The sequence below is a fragment of the Callorhinus ursinus genome, unplaced genomic scaffold (assembly GCF_003265705.2).
Source record: "Callorhinus ursinus isolate GAN/ISIS: 27379988/994484 unplaced genomic scaffold, GSC_fseal_2.0 scaffold50, whole genome shotgun sequence".
NCBI lineage: Eukaryota > Metazoa > Chordata > Mammalia > Carnivora > Otariidae > Callorhinus > Callorhinus ursinus.
In genome coordinates, this window is record NW_027397112.1 from 5,763,045 (window position 1) to 5,782,272 (window position 19,228).

The 19,228-nt window shown below is 43.4% G+C and overlaps 1 protein-coding gene across 10 annotated transcripts in view; it reads right to left on the bottom strand.

The window, feature by feature from the left end:
* CEP112 (centrosomal protein 112) overlaps positions 1-19,228 on the bottom strand; it is a 456,418-nt gene that overhangs the window by 37,154 nt on the left and 400,036 nt on the right. For all 10 annotated transcript variants that reach the window (XM_025889895.2, XM_073883235.1, XM_025889894.2 and 7 more), the window contains one exon: positions 9,049-9,138. In XM_025889895.2, the coding sequence (XP_025745680.1) occupies positions 9,049-9,138 (90 nt within the window). The remainder of the gene's footprint in view (positions 1-9,048; positions 9,139-19,228) is intronic.

Sequence of the window (19,228 nt, forward strand, 5' to 3'; positions counted from 1 at the left end):
AGCGAAGACTGTGAAGTTTTAAAATCCATTATGGAAAACAGAAATTAAAGGCTTGGAAATCTGCAAAAGACCAATTCTTCCTCTTAACAATTGTCATTATTATTGCCTCATTGATTTTCTGTCTACATAGCGTCTTCCTCTGTAGGGCTGCCTGTGACTATACATTTGTTAGTTACTCTTGATGACTGAGGTGGCTTAAAGACAAGCAGTGCTACCCAATGGAAGCTTTAAATATATTGATGTTGCTTCTCCTAATATCCATGCTACTCCCCCACAGATCACTGGGCTTTGTGGGAGGCAAATAAAGTCTTTGGGAATACAAATGATGATTGTTATAAGGGTGGGCCAGGCAGAAACAGCTAAGGCTCTGCCAGATATGGGTAACATGAGCCCAAAGCCACTGATACTAAAGGGATCCAGTTTTATTCTTAAACCTGGGAACCTGGGAAGGAAACTGCAGAATGCTAAGTTTATCTGTAGAGAAAATAAAGGACTTGGCTGGTATCCCTCCTGCTTTGTCCTTCTGAGGGCATCTTGTGGAAGAGATTTGCAAGGAAAATCTGCCCTGATTGAGAGAGGAGCAGAAAGGTGGGCTGCATGACATTTGCCACACCATGGATGAACCCAGGGGACAGCAGGCTGAGAGAAATAATGCAGAGAACTCAGAGGCTCTCATCCCTCTGTGGATTTTTAAAAAGACAGAAAAAAGGCGAACTCAGGGAAACAGGGTGGAATGCTGGGTGCTGGGGGCCGGAGAGTGTGGGGGGGGCGGAATGTGGAGATGTTGGGTAAAGGGTGAAGACTGGCAGTTGTTAAGATAGTTCTGGGATCTAGCCTACAGCGCGGCGACTACCGTTCGTAAGGCTGTGTTGTCTCCTTGAAATTTGCCATGAGAGTAGATCTTAAGCATTCTTACCACACACACACACACACACCACAGTAACTACATGAGGTGATGGAAGTGTTAATTAACTTAATTGTGGCAATCATTTCACAATGTATATCATATCATCATGTTGTTTTATGTTTGTTTTAAATATATACAATTTTATTTGTCAATTATACCTCAATAAAGGTAGAAAAAATTACTGAGAAAAAAAGGAAAGGTGGGCTGTGTGGGTAGGGTGCTGTCATTCTGCTTTCTCTTGGTTTTCCCCAACCTACAAACTCTTCTGAGAACCCCAGATAAGCCATGAGATAAGCCATGAGAACGCTCAATGATCCCTCTCACCCCAGAGGACAATTATACAAGAATATAGTATTTATTCTAACAAAAGCCTAGACAAGAATATGTTCAGAAAGAGTCTACTTAGCATATGGCTAGGGGTGCAGTATAAAGAATCTGGAGTTACTACCCAAGTTGGGTGGCTTTTGGAACTCTTCATTCTCAGACTCCTTGGGGAGATGCTGCTGCTAATCCCCCCTCCCTCCTTCCTGTCTTCCTTCCATGAATCCCCCGGGTGCCACATGGGCCCAGCACGGGGCCGAATGCTGAGTTATAAGGATGAATATGACACAGTCCCAGCTCAGGGGCCCACCCTCAAAGAAGGCAAACATCTACTGAGCGAGTTTGATGGGAAAACCTTTAACAGAGTTTCACAGAAAGTGTTTAAAGAGCACAGATGAAAGAGGGACATGGAGTGGGCAAGAGAGTTTTAAGGATGAGATTCAGGGCAGCAAGGGCTTTACTGAGCAAGTTGGTGTGACGACAAGCCCTGAGGGGAGTGCCTTGAGATGATACATAGGGCCGTTACCCTCAAGGAGCTTAAAGTCTAGTGGGGAACTCTCTTTGGTTTTCACGACATTAAATTCAGGTGTACAAGATAGTGACTTGACCATTCATGCCTTTAAAACCCTCCTTATTTCCTCCCCTACTTCTTCTTGTCCATTCATCTGCCCGTGGGCCTCTCGTCTCTTGCCTCTCAGTATCACCCTCAACCTGTGGGCTTTGCTAGATTCCCCCATCAAGAGGATCCAGACATGTATACATTCTTCTTGAGTTCTAGTTCAGATTTTCAATTACATGTCTCCAAATGAATGTCTTGCAGCTAGCCTCTCAGACTCAACATCTCGTGCACAATACACTATTCATCAGCCTAGCAATTCAAAGATGTGGTATTATTCTTTTCTTTTGCCCTCTAAGTCTTTGTGTTCGGTGAATTTCAAGTGAGTCTTCACATCTACTCCTTTCTTTCTACTCCCTTTGACAAGACAGAGTTCGAGCCCTCCTGATCTCTTGTCATTTGTGATGTGAATTTTAGTGCTATACCCTCTGAATTCATCTCTTTTCATCCCCTGTTCATCTCATCTTCTGCTACCAGATTAATCTTTCTAAAGTATAAATGCAGTCATAGAACACTACCCAGTTAAAGGGCAAAAATCCTCAGTGGCCGACAACTGCTTTCTGACCAATGATGGATTTCCTTAGCACCGCATCCAAGATTAGCCACCAATGCTCCTAACACATAGCGCAGTGCTTGGTAAAGAACAGGTGATTAACACAGGCTTGTTCTTTTTTTTGAATGGATGAAATGAGCCCAGCTAACGCTCTGGTCTTATTCTCCTCTTCACTGATGCTACCCTCTGACCAAGATATTAGTCACTATTCCCTGAACCTTCTGAGCCCGCATTCTGCTTCACATCTTCCCTCTTTCTGTTCCAAATGTCTTTCCTCCCTAATGCCTAGGTCACCTGTCCCCTTGTACTCTATGGACAACGGTAATGACACACATTTCATCTGCATTATGTTTTATACTTTTTGAAGTATTTCTCACACAGTATCTTGTTTTGATGTTCACATCAATCCTGTGGAAGGGTATTATTACTGACATTTTATGAACCTGATATCCAGAAAGGTTAAGTGACTTGCCCAAGAACACATGACTGTAGTGACAAAGATTGACCTAGAAGCAGTGGTGCTTCTCTGTTGGATCATACTAGTCCTTGAAGCCTCTCCTTATTCTCCTCCCCATGTCTTGGTAGGGGTCTCTGGGCCAACCTTTGTTCCCTCCTCAAACACACACAATTATCTGTGACTGTCTTGTTCACTAGATTCTCTCCTAAATTAATTGATGTGGTTAGACAGTGAGCTGCTACAAAGCTGTGACTGAAATGTTAAGTGTGACTGGATTTTATATCCAGTATATATTTGCATATATAATATATATTACATGATTTAGTTTTTGCACTTTTTAATAATCTTCCAATTTTTTTAGTATAGTTGACACACAATGTTCCATTAGTTTCAGGTGTACAAGATAGTGACTTGACAAGTTTATACATTATGCTATGCTCACCACAAGTGTAGCTACCATCTGTTACCATACAATGCTATTATAGTATATTTACTACATTTCTTATGCTGTGCCTTTTATTCCCATGACTTATTCATTCCATAACTGGAAGCCTCTATCTCCCTGCCCCCTGCACCCATTTTGCCCATCCCCCATGCCCCTCCCCATCCCCTGAACAAACCACCAGTTTGTTCTCTGTTATAGGTCTGATTCTGCTTTTTGTTTGTTTATTCGTTTTGTTTCTTTAGGATCCACATAAGTGAAATCATATGGTATTTGTCTTTCTCAGTCTTACTTCATTTAGCATAAAACCCTCTAGGTTCATCCATGTTGTTGCCAATGGCATGATCTCATCACTTTTTATGGCTGTGTAATATTCCACTCTGTGTGTGTGTGTGTGTGTGTGTGTGTGTGTGTGTGTGTACACACACACACATATAGAGAGAGAGCATTTATTCCATTGTATATATTCCATTTGTATATATTTCATATGGATTCCAATTTCTCTCTTCCTTTCTCACATACTCTCTCTTCTCACATATATAAGTCATATTTTCCTTATCCATTCTTCTACTGATTGACACTTACGTTGCTCCCATATCTTGGCTATTGTAAATAATGCTGCAATAAACATAGGGGGGCATTTATCCTTTTGAATTAGTATTTTTGTTTTCTTTAGGCAAATACCCAGAAGTAGAATTACTGCATTATATGGTAATTCTATTTTTAATTGTTTGAGGAACCTCCACACTATTCTCCTGAGTGGCTGCTCTAGTTTGCATTCCCACCAACAGTGCATGAGGGTTCCTTTTTCTCCACATCCTTGCCACACTTGTTATTTCTTGTCTTTTTGCTTCCAGCCATTCTGACAGGTGTGAGGTAATATCTTATTGTGGTCTGATTTGCAGTTCCCTGATGATGAGTGATGTTGAGCATCTTTTCATGTGTCTGATGGCCATCTGGATGTCTTCTTTGGAGAAATGTCTATTCAGGTCCTCTGCCCATTTTTTAATGAGATGGCTTGGGTTATTTTGGTGTTGAGTCGTATAAGTTCTTTATATATTTTGGATGTTAGCCATTATAGGATATATCGTTTGCAAATAGCTTTTCCCATTCAGTAGGTTGTCTTTGCTCTATATTTTAAGACAATTTATGAATTACTTGTGTCAGCGCAGTCCAGACCCTTCATGCCTGGGCACACCAGATACGACTGGAACTAAACCAGCTGGCTGCCCCAAAATGCTAGCCATAAAACCAGACAGGCTCTCCAAGGGCAGCCCCAGGCAACAAGATGAGGTAGGGGCCCACGTGCTCCATGAGAAGCTGGCAGAAGTACTACTCTCCCCCGCCACCCCTGCCCCAACCGTTCAGCAAGGACCTGGTACCCTTGAAGATCACAGGCTCCTGAAACCACTGCCTGCCTCCAAGCCCTGCCTGGGGAGGTAGACCCTACCCTTTTACCAGCTAGAGATCTTTCGGTCCCTTCCCCTTGGGGAAGAGGGACAGCAGTACCAATGTGCGTGTTCTTTCTGCATCTTTTGAGTTTGAGCCTTTATGCCAGTTAGAAGAAAAAAAAAACCCTCCTTTAAATTCCATGCCTGGAGTCCCTTTTACACATTTGTTCTCTGCTCTACTCGACTGTAAGCTCCTTGAGGACAAGAACTATGACTTATTCATCTTTGTGTCTTCTCAGTACTGATCACTGCCTGGCATAATATGCCTATCAAAAGAATGAAACGTTGTGCAAAAAAAAGTATGACCCTGCGAGTGAAATGCGCTGCATTATGCTTTATTTATTGGATCTTGAAGGTATTGTTTTTTTTACTAACTTATTTAAAATCATCTTCTGAGAAACTGTGTAACCAATGTAATCAAAGCTACTCATACTTTCAAAACTTAAGATACTCAGGTCAAAGGAGGGGTTTTGTCCCATGTATGTTATTATCAGACATTGTTTGGGGACTTTGTGATAAATATTGCTTTGTATAGTGTTAAAAATACCAAGTAAAATGTTAGACTATTTCTTTTCTTCCCTCTCTTTTCTGTAATTTATCAGACCAAATTATCTTGGCCACGGCTAGCAAATTACTCAGTGTCATTGCAAACAATGAAATCTTATCTGCTCCCATGAATGAGATTTAGTTTTACACATATCTGAACCTAAGAGATGCGTGGCATTTATCCATTTTACAGAGTGCTCCATATAATGGAAAATAATTTCCTGCGAGTGACCACCTAGCACACAGGTGGGAGCAGTCCTACCCTAGGTCCACCACTACCATGTTAGGGATTCCCTTCCTTTTCCGATGGCTTCGTTTCCTTGCACATTGAGGAAGTTCGCTCAGAGTTCTGATCCCCTTTTCTTGCTCGATCTAATCTAGAATTCGAAATTTATTAACTCCTGGTATGGAGAAAAATAAGGATGATTTTTAAATTACTTTGTTACTTGTGGATTATAGGAAACGTGCTTCTATAGGGCTGACTTAGAAAATTAGTATTCTTCTCATTTTATCTGTGTTATCTTGAAGGTGCATCAGAGCACATTAACCCTTTGGAACTATGGGTGAACAAGCCTTCTTTGGTGACTCCGTTGACTGCAGCCCCCGGGGTGAGGGGAGAGGTGATGGCGCGCAGGCAAGGGGTGGACAGCAAGAATACCACCCATCAAGACCTGATGAGAAGCAGCTTTTTGTTTTTAATTAAAAACATAACTTTCAAAATGCCTCATTCATTTTTTGTTTTTATAGACTCAAAACACAGGAATTTTTCTTAAATGAAAAACAGAAACAGTTTAAACTTTTTTTTTTTTTTTTAAGCAAGCAAGTTAAAAAAGGAAGGCCAGGAAATTGTCTTTTGTAATTCTGCCAGTCTCAATTTTGATTCTTTGTGCAACGAGTATCAGGATAATAATATTTGGTCGAAAAGAAAGAGAAGAAAGTTCCAAGAAGCTGTTCTGATTATTTGATAGGCTGATGTCAGGCTGGCTACTGGTCCTACAGTTGCTTTGACAGATGCAAAAAAGAAAACGCTACACAACAATTTCGACATTTGAAATATCCTAAGTAAGCTCATCTATAAGGAGACCCTACAAAATGTCCATGGTGATACTTGTAATTATTTTTGACTATTTCCATTAGTGTCACAAGTTGAAAGGGGGCCATGGGTCAAATTTAGATAAAACCAAAGTTAAATTAAGGGAAAGATAGAGGAATAGGATTTATTATGTGCCCATTATTTGCTCTTGAGTTTTGCTGAAACAATTGGCATCGAATCCTAGCCACACCCTAGGATCTTGTGGAAAGAATTCAACATTTTATGGTTGCAATGATTACGAAATACTCAGTTTTACCCATGGGTATTTCCTGACATTTCTCTGGTAAACTGTAGCCCTAACAGAAGATATCAGGAATTAGTGCAAGACATAGTCTAAAAAGCCATTGTCACTACAAAGATGAAAGCAACTTTGATGATCAAAAAGAAGTCAATAAAAAAAGACAGAAAATGGCCCCTGAATCCTTCCCTATTGTTCATTTGGGATTTCTTAATTTCCCTACTCTCAATATATTATGGAATTTTCTGTGTGAAGTTTTGCCACGAATTAGAGTGATGTCAACAAAATTCTACCTTAAGTCATATTTTATCACAAATTGGAGGAGCCCCAGGAGGGAGCACCATTTCCTGCCTTTAAGCAGCTGGTCTTCTAGTTCTGAGCATCTCAGACGGAGTGAGCTCAGCCGCCCTTCCGCGACAAGCAGGCGTATGCGGGCTGCAGCTGAACACTACGCTGCCGTCCCATGAGCCGTCGTCATCTGCAGCCAAATCTGCTCGGCTGTGGTCGCCTTTGCTCCTTGCTGCGCTCTGCCCACGGAGGGTTAGCGGCATTTGCCACCGTACCAGGTATCTGCAACCGTTCGTCACTGCTGTGCAGCCTTTTTATTCACCAGAAATGTCATGTTAGAAGGAAGGGTTCAGAATTCGGATACATCCGGCTTTGAATCCACTTCCACTAGTCACTACTCATGTGAGCTTGGACGAGTTACTCAGCCTCTCCGGGTTTTAGCGTGCCCTCGGTGAAACGAGGATGACAGTCCTGGCCCAATGTGGTTATTATCACGACAAGGGAACTACCGTGCGTATCGCGTCTCGGACAGTGTCTGTCACCTTCGTGCCTTTGATCGAGTGTAGCTATTATTAAATGTTTCATCCTAGTATCATCTTACATTGTGATCCTGTTTTGACTGTACATTAGGCTCTAGGAAATTCATGTATATCCATGTATGTGCACATACACACATACTCAGGCATATTGTATAAGACATGATATATACATAGATACATGGCATGTATGTTACACAGGATACAGATCGGAGAGTAGGAAGGAATTATGGGAGGTCAAGTCAATTCACTAATAGGTAATATTCAGCATCTACTAGATGCTCACGTTTGCCATTTTGTGCAATCCCCTACCTCAGTTCCTGTTTGTCAACATCTGCAAAGATGAAAAAAGTTTCCCTCTTAGCCGTACTTCAGTGTTTACTCTTCCCACAAGGTCTTAATTATCTAACCTAATGTTTCTACGAGACAACTAAAGTGTGAGAATCTGTCAATACCTATGGCACCTTCCGTGCACAAAGGCTGGTGGCACTTAGGAGAACGTTAGCAACCCTCTACCCAATGGCTGGGGAAAATGCGTTTATCAAAGGTTTCATCAAGACTCACAATCTCTATCGATAACGTTGTTGACTTTTTAGTTTAAGCTGTCAAAATTACCACAAAGAATAATTCACTATAACCAGAAGAACTGGATGAAAATAATCCTGTCATTTAAAAACAAAATAGGTCATTAGCTACCGTCACAGCCAGATTATTCTGGTTATTTTAGACTTATTTCATCAACATAATGGAAAGCGGGGGGAAAAGTAAAGTTCAAAAGAAAATCTGGTTGGGCGCCTGGGTGGCTCAGTTGGTTGAGCGACTGCCTTCGGCTCAGGTCATGATCCTGGAGTCCCGGGATCGAGTCCCGCATCGGGCTCCCTGCTCCGCGGGGAGTCTGCTTCTCCCTCTGACCCTCCCCCCTCTCATGTGCTCTCTCTCTCTCAGTCTCGCTCTCTCAAATAAATAAAATCTTAAAAAAAAAAAAAGAAAGAAAATCTGGTTTACGTGAGTACGAGGATGTCCATACATCTGCGTGTGATGACGTGGCAGCCACTGCCGGCTGCATACTCAGCATCCATTTCCCCCCTTCTTGGTCCAGGCCATCCTTCCTCTCCTAGTCCCTCACCAGTAGGTGCATCCCGATCGGTCTAGGCTAGTTTGGGCCTCTGAGTCCTCTTGCCAGGGATTGGACAGGCCAGGCTGAGCACGTGACCGGTTCTGGCCAATGAGATGTGAAGGGAAGCATTGGGGGGGCGGCAGTCGTTCTGGGAAAGATCTTCTTACTCTTCCGAAGGGCATTCTGGACACTGCCAGGTCTGCAGGGGATGCTTGGAGCTGCAACAGCCCCTTTGGATTGCTTCTGGGATGAAGCCATCACGGGAGGTGGGGCCACGGGAATGGCAGAGAAGCAGGGCCTGCCCTACCGGCAGAGTTCCGGTCATGGGAGCTAATCAGTCCCCAAGCCGCTTCCGCCAGCTAGGGGTGGGGTATTCTGCTGCTCGCAGCCAGCGCACCCAGGGGCAACCGGAAGCATGGAAGCGGCTTGGCCTGGAGACCGGAAGCCCGCCAACTGGGCCCAGCGGCAGCGGGGAGTGCCTACCTGTTCCTGTGACTCTAGTTCCTTGTGCTGTAGTTTCTTCTCTGTGCATCGCACCTGGTTAGCGCGGTTTTCTAGTTCGTCTTGTAAAGCCTGAAACGGTGTAAGATAAACACGTACATGTTAAAAATTCGCGTCCTCGAAACGAAGTCTTGCCACCTGAACTGGCATTAGAAAGGCCTCGATTCGAGCCATTACTGCTCTTCCTCGGAGCTCAGGCAAACAAAACCAGACTTTTAAGGTGACGCCCAGGTGTTTTCTGCTTTAGGAATAACCAGTATCACAAATGCCAAACAGAAGACAGACACATTAGCAGGTGTCAGCTCTGTTTATAAAAATGTCTCTGATATTCCCAGCACAGAGCCACAAGCATGCAATGAAGCATAAAGCTATCGCTAATGAATGTAGCTCTCTAGTCCACCTGCAAGGTACGCTGCACTCTGAGAAGTATTGTGACAGCCTAGCAATTGTAATGTCGGACTAACATGATAGGTTTCCAAATTATACTAATAGTAACCTTAAAGGAATTTCTTTATTAAGTCATGAAGGATGGTGTGGAATTTGAGGAGCCAGTAAGAAGTGTACGGAGAGAAGCTCTTTCAGTGGTCAAGTGGCTGCTGGAAACAGAATTCAAGTTAACATGGGAAATTTAGGAACTGTGAGATCAATAATCATCATTGCCTCCATCACTATTTTAAGTAAAGAGGGGAAGTCGAAAAGAAATAGAATGCACTCAAACAATCTGACGTAATTATGGATATGATATACAGAAAGTTACAGGGAGAAGGACACATGGCATGGTAACTGCAAAGGTACCAAATAAATTCTCAAAACAAAATTCATTCAATCAAGACAACGGACTTCCTGCTATGTGTCAAGAACTGTGATAGGCACTCGCGATAGAAGAGTAAAAGAAACCAGACAACAAAAAATTCCCTGTTCTCATGAAGCTTATATTACATTGGGGGGTGGACAATAAGCAAATAAGTGTAAGCAGCAGATAAGTGTAGAAGAGAAATAAAGCAGGGCAGGAGAATATTCTGGATTGAGGCCGGGGAAGGTATTGCAATATTAAGCTGGTGGTCCAAGAAGACTTGAGCAAAGACTGGAAGGAGGAGAGAGAGCAAGTCATGGACATCTGCAGACAGAGCCTTCCAAGCAAGGGACACTGTATGTGCAAAGGCCCTGAGGTGGCGTGTTCGATTCAGCATGGAGAGTGGGCACAGGGGGAGCCAAACCATCAGGGACATCGTAGGTGCCAAGTCACATTAAGTCACGCAAAGCCTCAGAGGGCAAATAAAAACTTAGATTTTATTCAGAGGTAGAAAGAAGGCTACTGGAGAGTATGGGCAAGTGTTGCTTTAGTTGCTATGAGGAATATATGGAAAAGGGGTAAGGGCAGAAGCAGGGAGGCAGGGTAGAGGCATTGAAACATACTGGGGAAGGACGATGGGGAAATGGACCAGGGTGGTGGGTGGTAGCAGTTGGGGGTTTGAAGATAGAGTGCCAGCCCCAAGAGGTGGATGCAGAGCATGGAAATAAAAAGATCCCCAGGATTTTGGCTTGAGCAGGTAGAAGGCGGCAGTTGGGGAAGGCAGGGGAGGGGTCGGAGCAGACATCTGTTTAGCTTGTGATGCGTTACGTTAGGTCTGGGATGCCCATTACACATCCAAGCAAAGATGTTGGGCTGCAGCTAGGTATATCTACATACAGATATACACAGTGGTTCCTCACCTTCTCTGGGGTTCTAGATCCAGCAAGCCAGTGTCTGATGGGATGTGGTCACTCCCCACGTGGAAAAAGTATGCGTATGATTCGGTCTTTGATTTCAGGGAGTCTACAGATTGCCTGAAGCCCATCCACGGCTGAACCCCAGGCCAAGAACCACTAATTTAAAAAGTACAAAGGTCTGAGGATGAGGTTAAAAGCTTTAGGGGCTCTTTGATATTACGCCTGACTATAAAAATCCCCAATTCAACCAAGTCTGCCAATGAGCTTGAAGGTCTTCTTGTTTACAATTCTGGTATTGTGGTCTGGGAATGTAACTGTTCCTATGTTTGTTGGTCAAGTCGCAGTTTCTTTTTTCCTTTTGGTAGCTACCAATAAATAGGATCGTATCCGCTTCTCCGATGGCATCATCGGGGAGAGGAAGGATTACTGTAGTGGGAAGAATGGAATGTTTGCATGTTTTTTTGTTCCCAGGCTTTCCTGCTCTCCCATCCACCCTCATCCTGCTGTCAGAGTGATCATCTTAAACCGAAATCTAATTATGTTAGTGCCCCACTGAAATGTTTGAAGAAGACTCCAGCGTCCCTGAGATACAGCTCAAAGTCCTGAGTGTCGCTTGCAGGGACCTCTGTCTTCTGGCTCTGGCCAGGCTGAGCCCCGTGAAGCCTCGGAGTCCTGCTGCGGGGCCGTGGCCAGGATCAATATCACTGACTGTGTGCGGTATATTTTTAACCCTCACTGCAATCCTGGGCAGTAGGTGCTGCTTCCTCTGCATTGGAGAGCACAGAAATGAGGCTCGGCGAGGTTCCATAGCCTGCTCAGGTCCCCATGGCCTGTTCTCAGGCACTGGACTAGAATTTTAAAACACTAACTTCACATTCTGTACGTTTTTACTCGCGCTGCCTCCTTCTCCCTCTGTACCTATTTTTCTCTTTTCTTTGCCTGCAAGCTGCCCCACCTGCTCTGCTTGATGGCATCAATCCTGAGAACTAAGAATGGACTCCTCTGGGCTTTTATCCTTCTAGTGCTTCAGAGAATCAGCGTCCGTGTCCGTGCAGAGACATCGGGGCTCTCCCCCGCTCAGGCCTGCAAGCCTAGCACCAGACCAGCTCGACGCCTGGCACACACTTGACGCTGAATTCATGTTTGTGGAAGGAGCTAATAAATATTTGAGCTATCCTCCCTGAGGAAATGTACTTTAATCATCAGGGCTTCCAAACGTCCTGAATGCAGCACATTCAATTAAAGGTTATTATGTTTCTCGAAACACAGAAGATACAACTGTACCTTCCAAATATCTATATCTAGACATATATATGTATATAGATGACATTATTGTTACATATATTGTCTGCTTTCTGCCACAATAAAAAATACACCACTTCCTGTATTTTTTTTTAGTTTTAATTTTTAACTTTATTTTTTTAAAGATTTATTTATTTATTTGAGAGAGAGAGAGAGAGCATGTGCTCGTGCACATGCACGGTGGGGGGTGAGGGGCAGAGGGAGAGGGAGAGAATCCTCAAGCAGACTCCCCGCTGAGCGCGGAGCCGGACGACCCTGAGATCATGACCTGAGCTGAAACCAAGAGTCCGATGTTCAACCGACTGAGCCACCCAGGCGCCCCTAGTTATTTTTATTTCATAGAAGAAAATAAAGGAGATGTGCACCTCTGTTGTCTTAAACAAAACATTGCTCCCTGCCTCCTGTCTCATCTCCCTCCTCCTAGTGCGGCAGCAGACCCTGGGAGCGGCCACACGCAGCGTCCCCTGTCCTCCTCTCTACCCTCTGGGCATCCCCGTCACACCGGCCAGCTGTCCCCTCCACACTCCTGAGTCCGTTTTCATCAGTCACTTGTTCCCTCCCAAATGCCCAAGCCAGAAGCCAGGTTTCTTCCCCATCCCGTGGCAGTTTTTGGCCCTGTTCATGCCCCGATGTTTTTTCCCTTGAATTGTGAGCGACTGAGTCTGCAGAGTGAAGCCAGGGCTCAAGGAAGGAGGCTGCCGCGAAAGCACAGGCCAGACGGGACAGGAAGGTTTGAAGGAGGGCCGGGGGTGTCGGTGGCGGAATCATGAACGGGGCGTCGAGGGAAAGAGGGCCTTCGAGGTACCACAAGGCTTTGACGCTGGACGACCACAGAATAGACACCGTGAACTACTGGAGGGACAAGGAGCCAGAGCAGTGGGGGCCGGCTGGTTTTTGACAAGTTGAGTTTAAGGTGCTGGTGGGACTTCACAGGGGACAAGTCCCACTGGGAGGGGGTTCTGAGCAGCGGAGAGGGGTCTCAGACTAGGTGCAAACGGGGCACTTCCTTGGGGCAGTAAGTCGAAAGAGAAGACGTTCGAGAATCTGACTCCTGGCTCACAGCCCACAGAAGAGCGGGCAGAGGGGGAGGAGACCAAGGGGGCCGGTGAGAACTTGGGGGGCAGGGGGTGGCTGAGAATTGAGCCTTACGGGACTCTAGCTGAAAGCGTTCCTAACAGGACAGGTCACAGAATTACATCTGATCCTTTCTCCACACTCCACACAGTAAAAAGACTAAGTCAAACATATTTTATCAATATTATCAAACTAGAAGTGAAATTACACTTGCTTTTTAAAAAGGTACCATTTTTCAAACTCGCTCATAATTTAAAGATGTAAGATGTGACCCTTTGAAGGTTAATCAGAGAAAGCAGTATGTCTAGAAATTACTTTTATTATCTGTTAAATATCAGTTTAAAAAATTGAAAAGTAACCAAATAATATACCACTTTCAAAAAAGTTCAGATGTACTTAGATGAAAGGAAAATGATGGTTTATATTGGCAGCTGTTCCTGGTCTCATATTCTAAAAAATTATTAGGCCATTAGAGTTCCAACCTCAGAATCTGACATAAGGACAGTGTGAAAGTGACCACAATTACTCAATCAGTACAAGAAGGAACATTCTTTCGAGTTGTGGCTTCTTTATTCAAAAGCCTTCAGATCTGACATTTGACACACACACACACACACACACACACACACACACACACACACACAATCACAACTTTTGGTTTATTCCTGAGAAAAGCCCGTAATAATGAAAGAACAGAATGTCCAACATTGGATCACAAATATAAAACAAAATCCAACTTGCACGGTTAAACTGTTTATTCTGCAAAATTATTCCTTATCTCTCAGCTCTGCTGTGTTAACTTGCATCATTACTGAAAAGGCAGTTCTTTTCTCCCAATTAAACTTGCCTTTAAATGCCACGTAAGTCAGCTTGCTGTAGGAAGCTACACTGTGCCGACTTTCAGAGTGCTTTGTGGTGGTCGGGAAGAAAGAACGACACTTTCCAGAAGAAAAATGTAAATGACATAATAAGCTTTGCAAGGACAATGAGGGTATACCACACTCTTTAAAAGGGAGCATGTTATAAGATAATTTGATTTGTTTGTTTAAAATATGAAAATAATTAGGGCAAATTAAAGTCTGAAAGATTATACATGGCAATGGACTTCGCGGGGTGAGGAGAAGGGCTGGTGGCTAACGTCCCCATTAAATGGCACCTGCGTCAGTACTAGAGCTTGGCTGTTGGTTTGGGGGGAAAGAAAGAGTACTAGAGTTGATGTTATTTTCATAAAATGTATAAACACGATTCAAAGCAAAGCACTCAACTTGTAAAATCATGCATTAAGGACTTATTTGTAGTCTTATTAAAAACCAAAGTTTCTCTGGCAGTTCTCAATTAAACAAACATGAAATGATGGCAGATACGTGCCTTTTAATAATGAATAAATGACACAAAAGAGTTCGTTTCAATTATAAAGTGGTTAACAAGTTATTTTATGAAGGAAAAAGTCATTGGAAGGGAGAAACCCTGTGCTATAGTGATAAGAAAGAAAGGGGGCATCTGGCTGGCTTAGTCAGAGGAGTGTACGACTCTCGATCTTGGGGTCATGAGTTTGGGCCCCACAGTGGGTGGAGAGATTGCTTAGATAGATGGATGGACAGATGGATAGATAGACAGACAGATAGATAGATGGACAGATGGATAGATAGATAGATAGATAGATAGATAGATAGATAGATAGATAGACAGATCGATCGATCGACAGATGGATAGATAGACAGACAGATAGATGGACAGATGGACAGATGGATAGATAGATAGATAGATAGATAGATAGATAGATAGATAGACAGACAGACAGATAGACAGAATGTTCCCAGTATACAAGGCATATGACAGAGGCTTTCAGACTTAGTCTTTTGGTGTGACCAGAAGACTTTCTAGAGATCTGACCTTGCCCTCTCGGCCAGTTCTGCAGATGGAGGTGGGGGTGGGCATCCATTCTGGCCCATGAGAGCTATCACCTTGTGATCCTTTTTCAGTAGGCTGTCTGGGCAAGCAGATTTGTCCTCAGCTCATCACCCAGAATATCTGGCCTCCAGGTTCTCACCAGAGACTATCATCTCAAACTCTCTACTTCCCCATCTTTACCAAAACCTCCATTGTAAGAAATTTGGAAAACTACGTTCTAATCAAAATAGAATCGACAGGAAAAAGCTTCCCTCTCCTGAGTCACTTCTGGAAACACTGTCAGCAGAGTGAACTCTTCCATTTTGTTAGGTAGACTGTAGGAGTATGCCTTCCCGCTTTTTAAGAGTTTTCAAACCAGTTCTTACTGACTTGAAATTTAATGCATTTTATGCTTACATTCTGCCTCATCCTGTGTTGCCAAGTTTTGGCAAAATGCCTATGTCTGACTTTTTCACAAATCATCACAAGGCCTACGGGCACATTTTTCTGAGCCTGCCGTACATTGAGGGGCAAAGGGTAAATGGACCCTCTCCTTGGTTCTCTCCCATAGACCGTGTTCTACATGTTCTCTGGGAAGAGGGAATCTTGAATAGTGTAGAGTTCTTTTATTTGAAGAAACTGGGGTAAAGCATATGTAGACCAAAAAGTCATGGATTAAGTTTTGCCCTGTATAAATACAAAATTGGGGTCCTCAAAGTCACTGATTTTGAAGACTTTGGGTGAGGTCTGTGGTCATGAAACGAGGAAGCAGATGAGCCTCTGCTGGGTGAAATGCAGAAGGGGCCTCGTTAGCAGCAAGCTCTGCACAGCCAAGGAGTTTAATAAGCAAAAAAGCCGAGTATTTGTACCAAAGATGCTGCCCAAAACAAGTCCACCTGGCAAACTGTTGAAAATTGATGGGTAGATGGGGGTTCTGCATACTATTCCCCCTACTTTTGTGTATGTTTCAAAGTTTCCATAATGAGGAGCTAAAAAAAAATGTTAAGCTTTTCCTACTTAAAAAACATGAAGTCACCATATCCTTCCTTTCATGAGGTTTGAATTTGCTATCTTACTTCAGAGAAGACATGATTCATTCATCATTCAATGGGTAGGAGAGATATAGAAGGACTTCCCCATGTGTATTCTGAACATAAAGTTAAGGAAGCAAGGAGTGATGTTCATATTTTGACCTAAGGAGAAGATAATTGGAAAGGGAAGGCTTATTTATATTTTTATTAAGATATAATTTACAGACGGTAAAATTCCAGGTTTATTTTTTAATGGAAGTGGTCTGTTTTCTATTTAAAACATGTAAGATGATTTAAAACTTTGTGTCATAAAATATCTATTAAGATTATAAAATCTTGATATAAACCATCATCCCGACTGGTTTATCTATCAACCGGAAATGACACCTGATCTGTGACTACAGGGAAGAGACACTAATTATGAAGGGGATATAGGCATGACTCTCATTTAAACCTTAATTGCCTTTTTTTTTTTTGAAGATTTTATTTATTTATTTGACAGAGAGACACAGCGAGAGAGGGAACACAAGCATGGGGAGCGGGAGAGGGAGAAGGAGGCTTCCCGCAGAACAGGGTGCCCGACGCGGGGCTCGATCCCAGGACGCTGGGATCATGACCTGAGCCGAAGGCAGCCACTTAATGACTGAGCCACCCAGGCGCCCCAAACCTTAATTGCCTTTTTAATAATGCCCACATTTGTGTAAGTAGCATTACTTCGATTCAGTTTACAAACGGTGCCGACATTATTTCTGATGAGTCGGTTTTCTTTGGCATGTCAACGGACACCGAAAGAGCAGATGATTTTCTACTATTGCTAACTGAAAGCTAGGGAAAATGAAAGAAAAGCAACAAAATCTCACTACTTTTATGTCAGATTTATAGACTTTTTTTAAAGCACATCTTGAACAACTGGGATACAGCAGGAAGACCAAGCCCTGTCTCCCAGATGAGGAGATCTAACTCTGGGGGGGAGCGAAGATGACACAATGGCAGAGTGACATTTTTCCTGGGTGGTCTCACTGGCTATTTACAGAGGCCACTATAGCTCCTGTCTGATTTTATTTTTTTAATAGGCTAAATCTATTAACAAAAGTAACAAGTCTTCAACTGAAATGCCAGTCAAGATTTCTTTCAAAGTGATTTCTTCATTTAGACCTACCGAGGATGAATAACAAACCATAAGAAAGTTTTATTAGTGATTCTACAGCAATGGAGAACAGGCTCATACTAGAGATCTAAAGAAAACCAGAACCACAGTCACTGCAGAGGCCACTAATGTATTCAAAACACAACAGTATATATATATATAATTTTATGGCTACATTCAGGTTTTTAATTTTTTTTCACATTCCAAGCAAGCACATTTTTTTTCTTTTTTAACCCTCATAATTCAGTCTCTGGTGATATTGGTATGGAGAAAAGGAGATCTTTGGGGGTGTTAACCCCATACATGTGTTACTCTTCACATCAGGCAAGAATCCTTTCAGGTGGAAAGTTTCTAGTCCTTGTTGCAACAAACCACATGTATAAGAAATTGCACTTGGACGTGAGCCATTGCTATAGTATGTAGCAGGCTACTGATTCAGCATGAAAGGCAAAATTATTGTGGCCAGTATGAAAAACAAGAATAGTGTTTTCACCCAAGAAGAAGAAACTTTTACCTAATCTCTCTTCTCTTTTTCTCACTTATTTTCAGGCTTTTAAAATTCCTAAAGAACTTCCTTTAAAAGTCCTAAAAATGCACTTTTTAAAATGTTGGTGTTTCCTGGTCTTAACACAGGTTCTAGGAACAGAAATCATGTTATTCCAAGACTATGACCTGAGGAAGCTGGCATCTCCTGACGCACCTTATGTTTCCCTAGTCACACAAAGACCCTCCTGACCTGACCCATGTCTCCTCTTCAAGTAGCCAGTATTTTTCTACTCAGGAAATCCAAAGCACAGGTTCTTATCTCAGGTAGTAGAAACTGAGGATCAAGTTCAAGAACCACAGCTAGGATGTTTCAGGATCATGGAAGAGGGCAACAGAGTGAAAAGTGTTGACGTCTTGCAGACCACCCCTCTTCTGCAAAAGCCCAGGGAAGAGGGAGCACCCATAAGTCATTCATTTCAATTTCGACTTTCTTACAACGGCTAATCAGTCACACACGTGATCCCTTGAGCCTGCAGCATTCATTCCAACAAACCGTGAAATGTCTCCTCTATTAAAACTGAAGAAGGGATGTGCCGGCAAAGAGAGAAGACAGATAAAGGAATGGCTACGGGGCTCCCTGCGGAGGTGGCTGGGGGCTGTCATTAACCAAGGGGCGGGGGACAGACGGAGCAGAATTAAAATATATGGAAAGGAAGAGAGAAAATACATTTCTGTGTGAGACAGATTCAGTGGTAATATGATGCCAGTGACGACCATGAGCGAGAGAGAGATCATGAAGGAAGCACTTTGGGGCAGTGAGATCTTGAGTTGGGTGTTAGAGGTGGAGTGCGCACCATGACACCACTGTCCCCTGTCCCGTGGGCAGTGGCCCCCAGCTCCAGCAAGGACCTTCCTGCTGAGGGCCCTAAAGCTCATCTCCACACACATCTCGCATGTCCTCTGGTGCGGTGTCTCCCACTGTCTCTGTGTGCACACAGCTGCTCACCATCATCTCAGACTATCAAGTCCAAGACCAAACTCATGGTGTTCCTCCTCCACCAGCTTCCCTCCCCACTGTCCTGTCCATCAGTGACACAGCCCTTTTTCTGCCACCACCCGGGTTTAAACTCACAGCCCTCCGTGGGCTGTCCCTCTTTCAATTCTCAGTCCCGGTTAGTTGCCCAAGTTCCTTCAATTTCTATTTGAAGGCACTCTTACTTCAGCCTTCATTTTTGCACACTGGGATTCCATATTTTTCCCGGCTGTGAACTCCCTGCAACTCCCTGGAAGACAGATTTTTCTCAAAGACTATCTTTTTATTGCCATTTTCCACCTCCAAAAACATAAATGCCTGACCATCTCTTAACCCTGTCAAGGTTAACATTCTTCTGCCTAGTTCCAAATCCCTCCATAGTCTTGCTTACTGTGCTCAGCATACTAACTCAAAGCTAACACGTTAGCTCCCACAGGTCAGGTGCTGTGCTAACATGTCAGCTCCCACAGGTCAGATGCTGTGCTAACA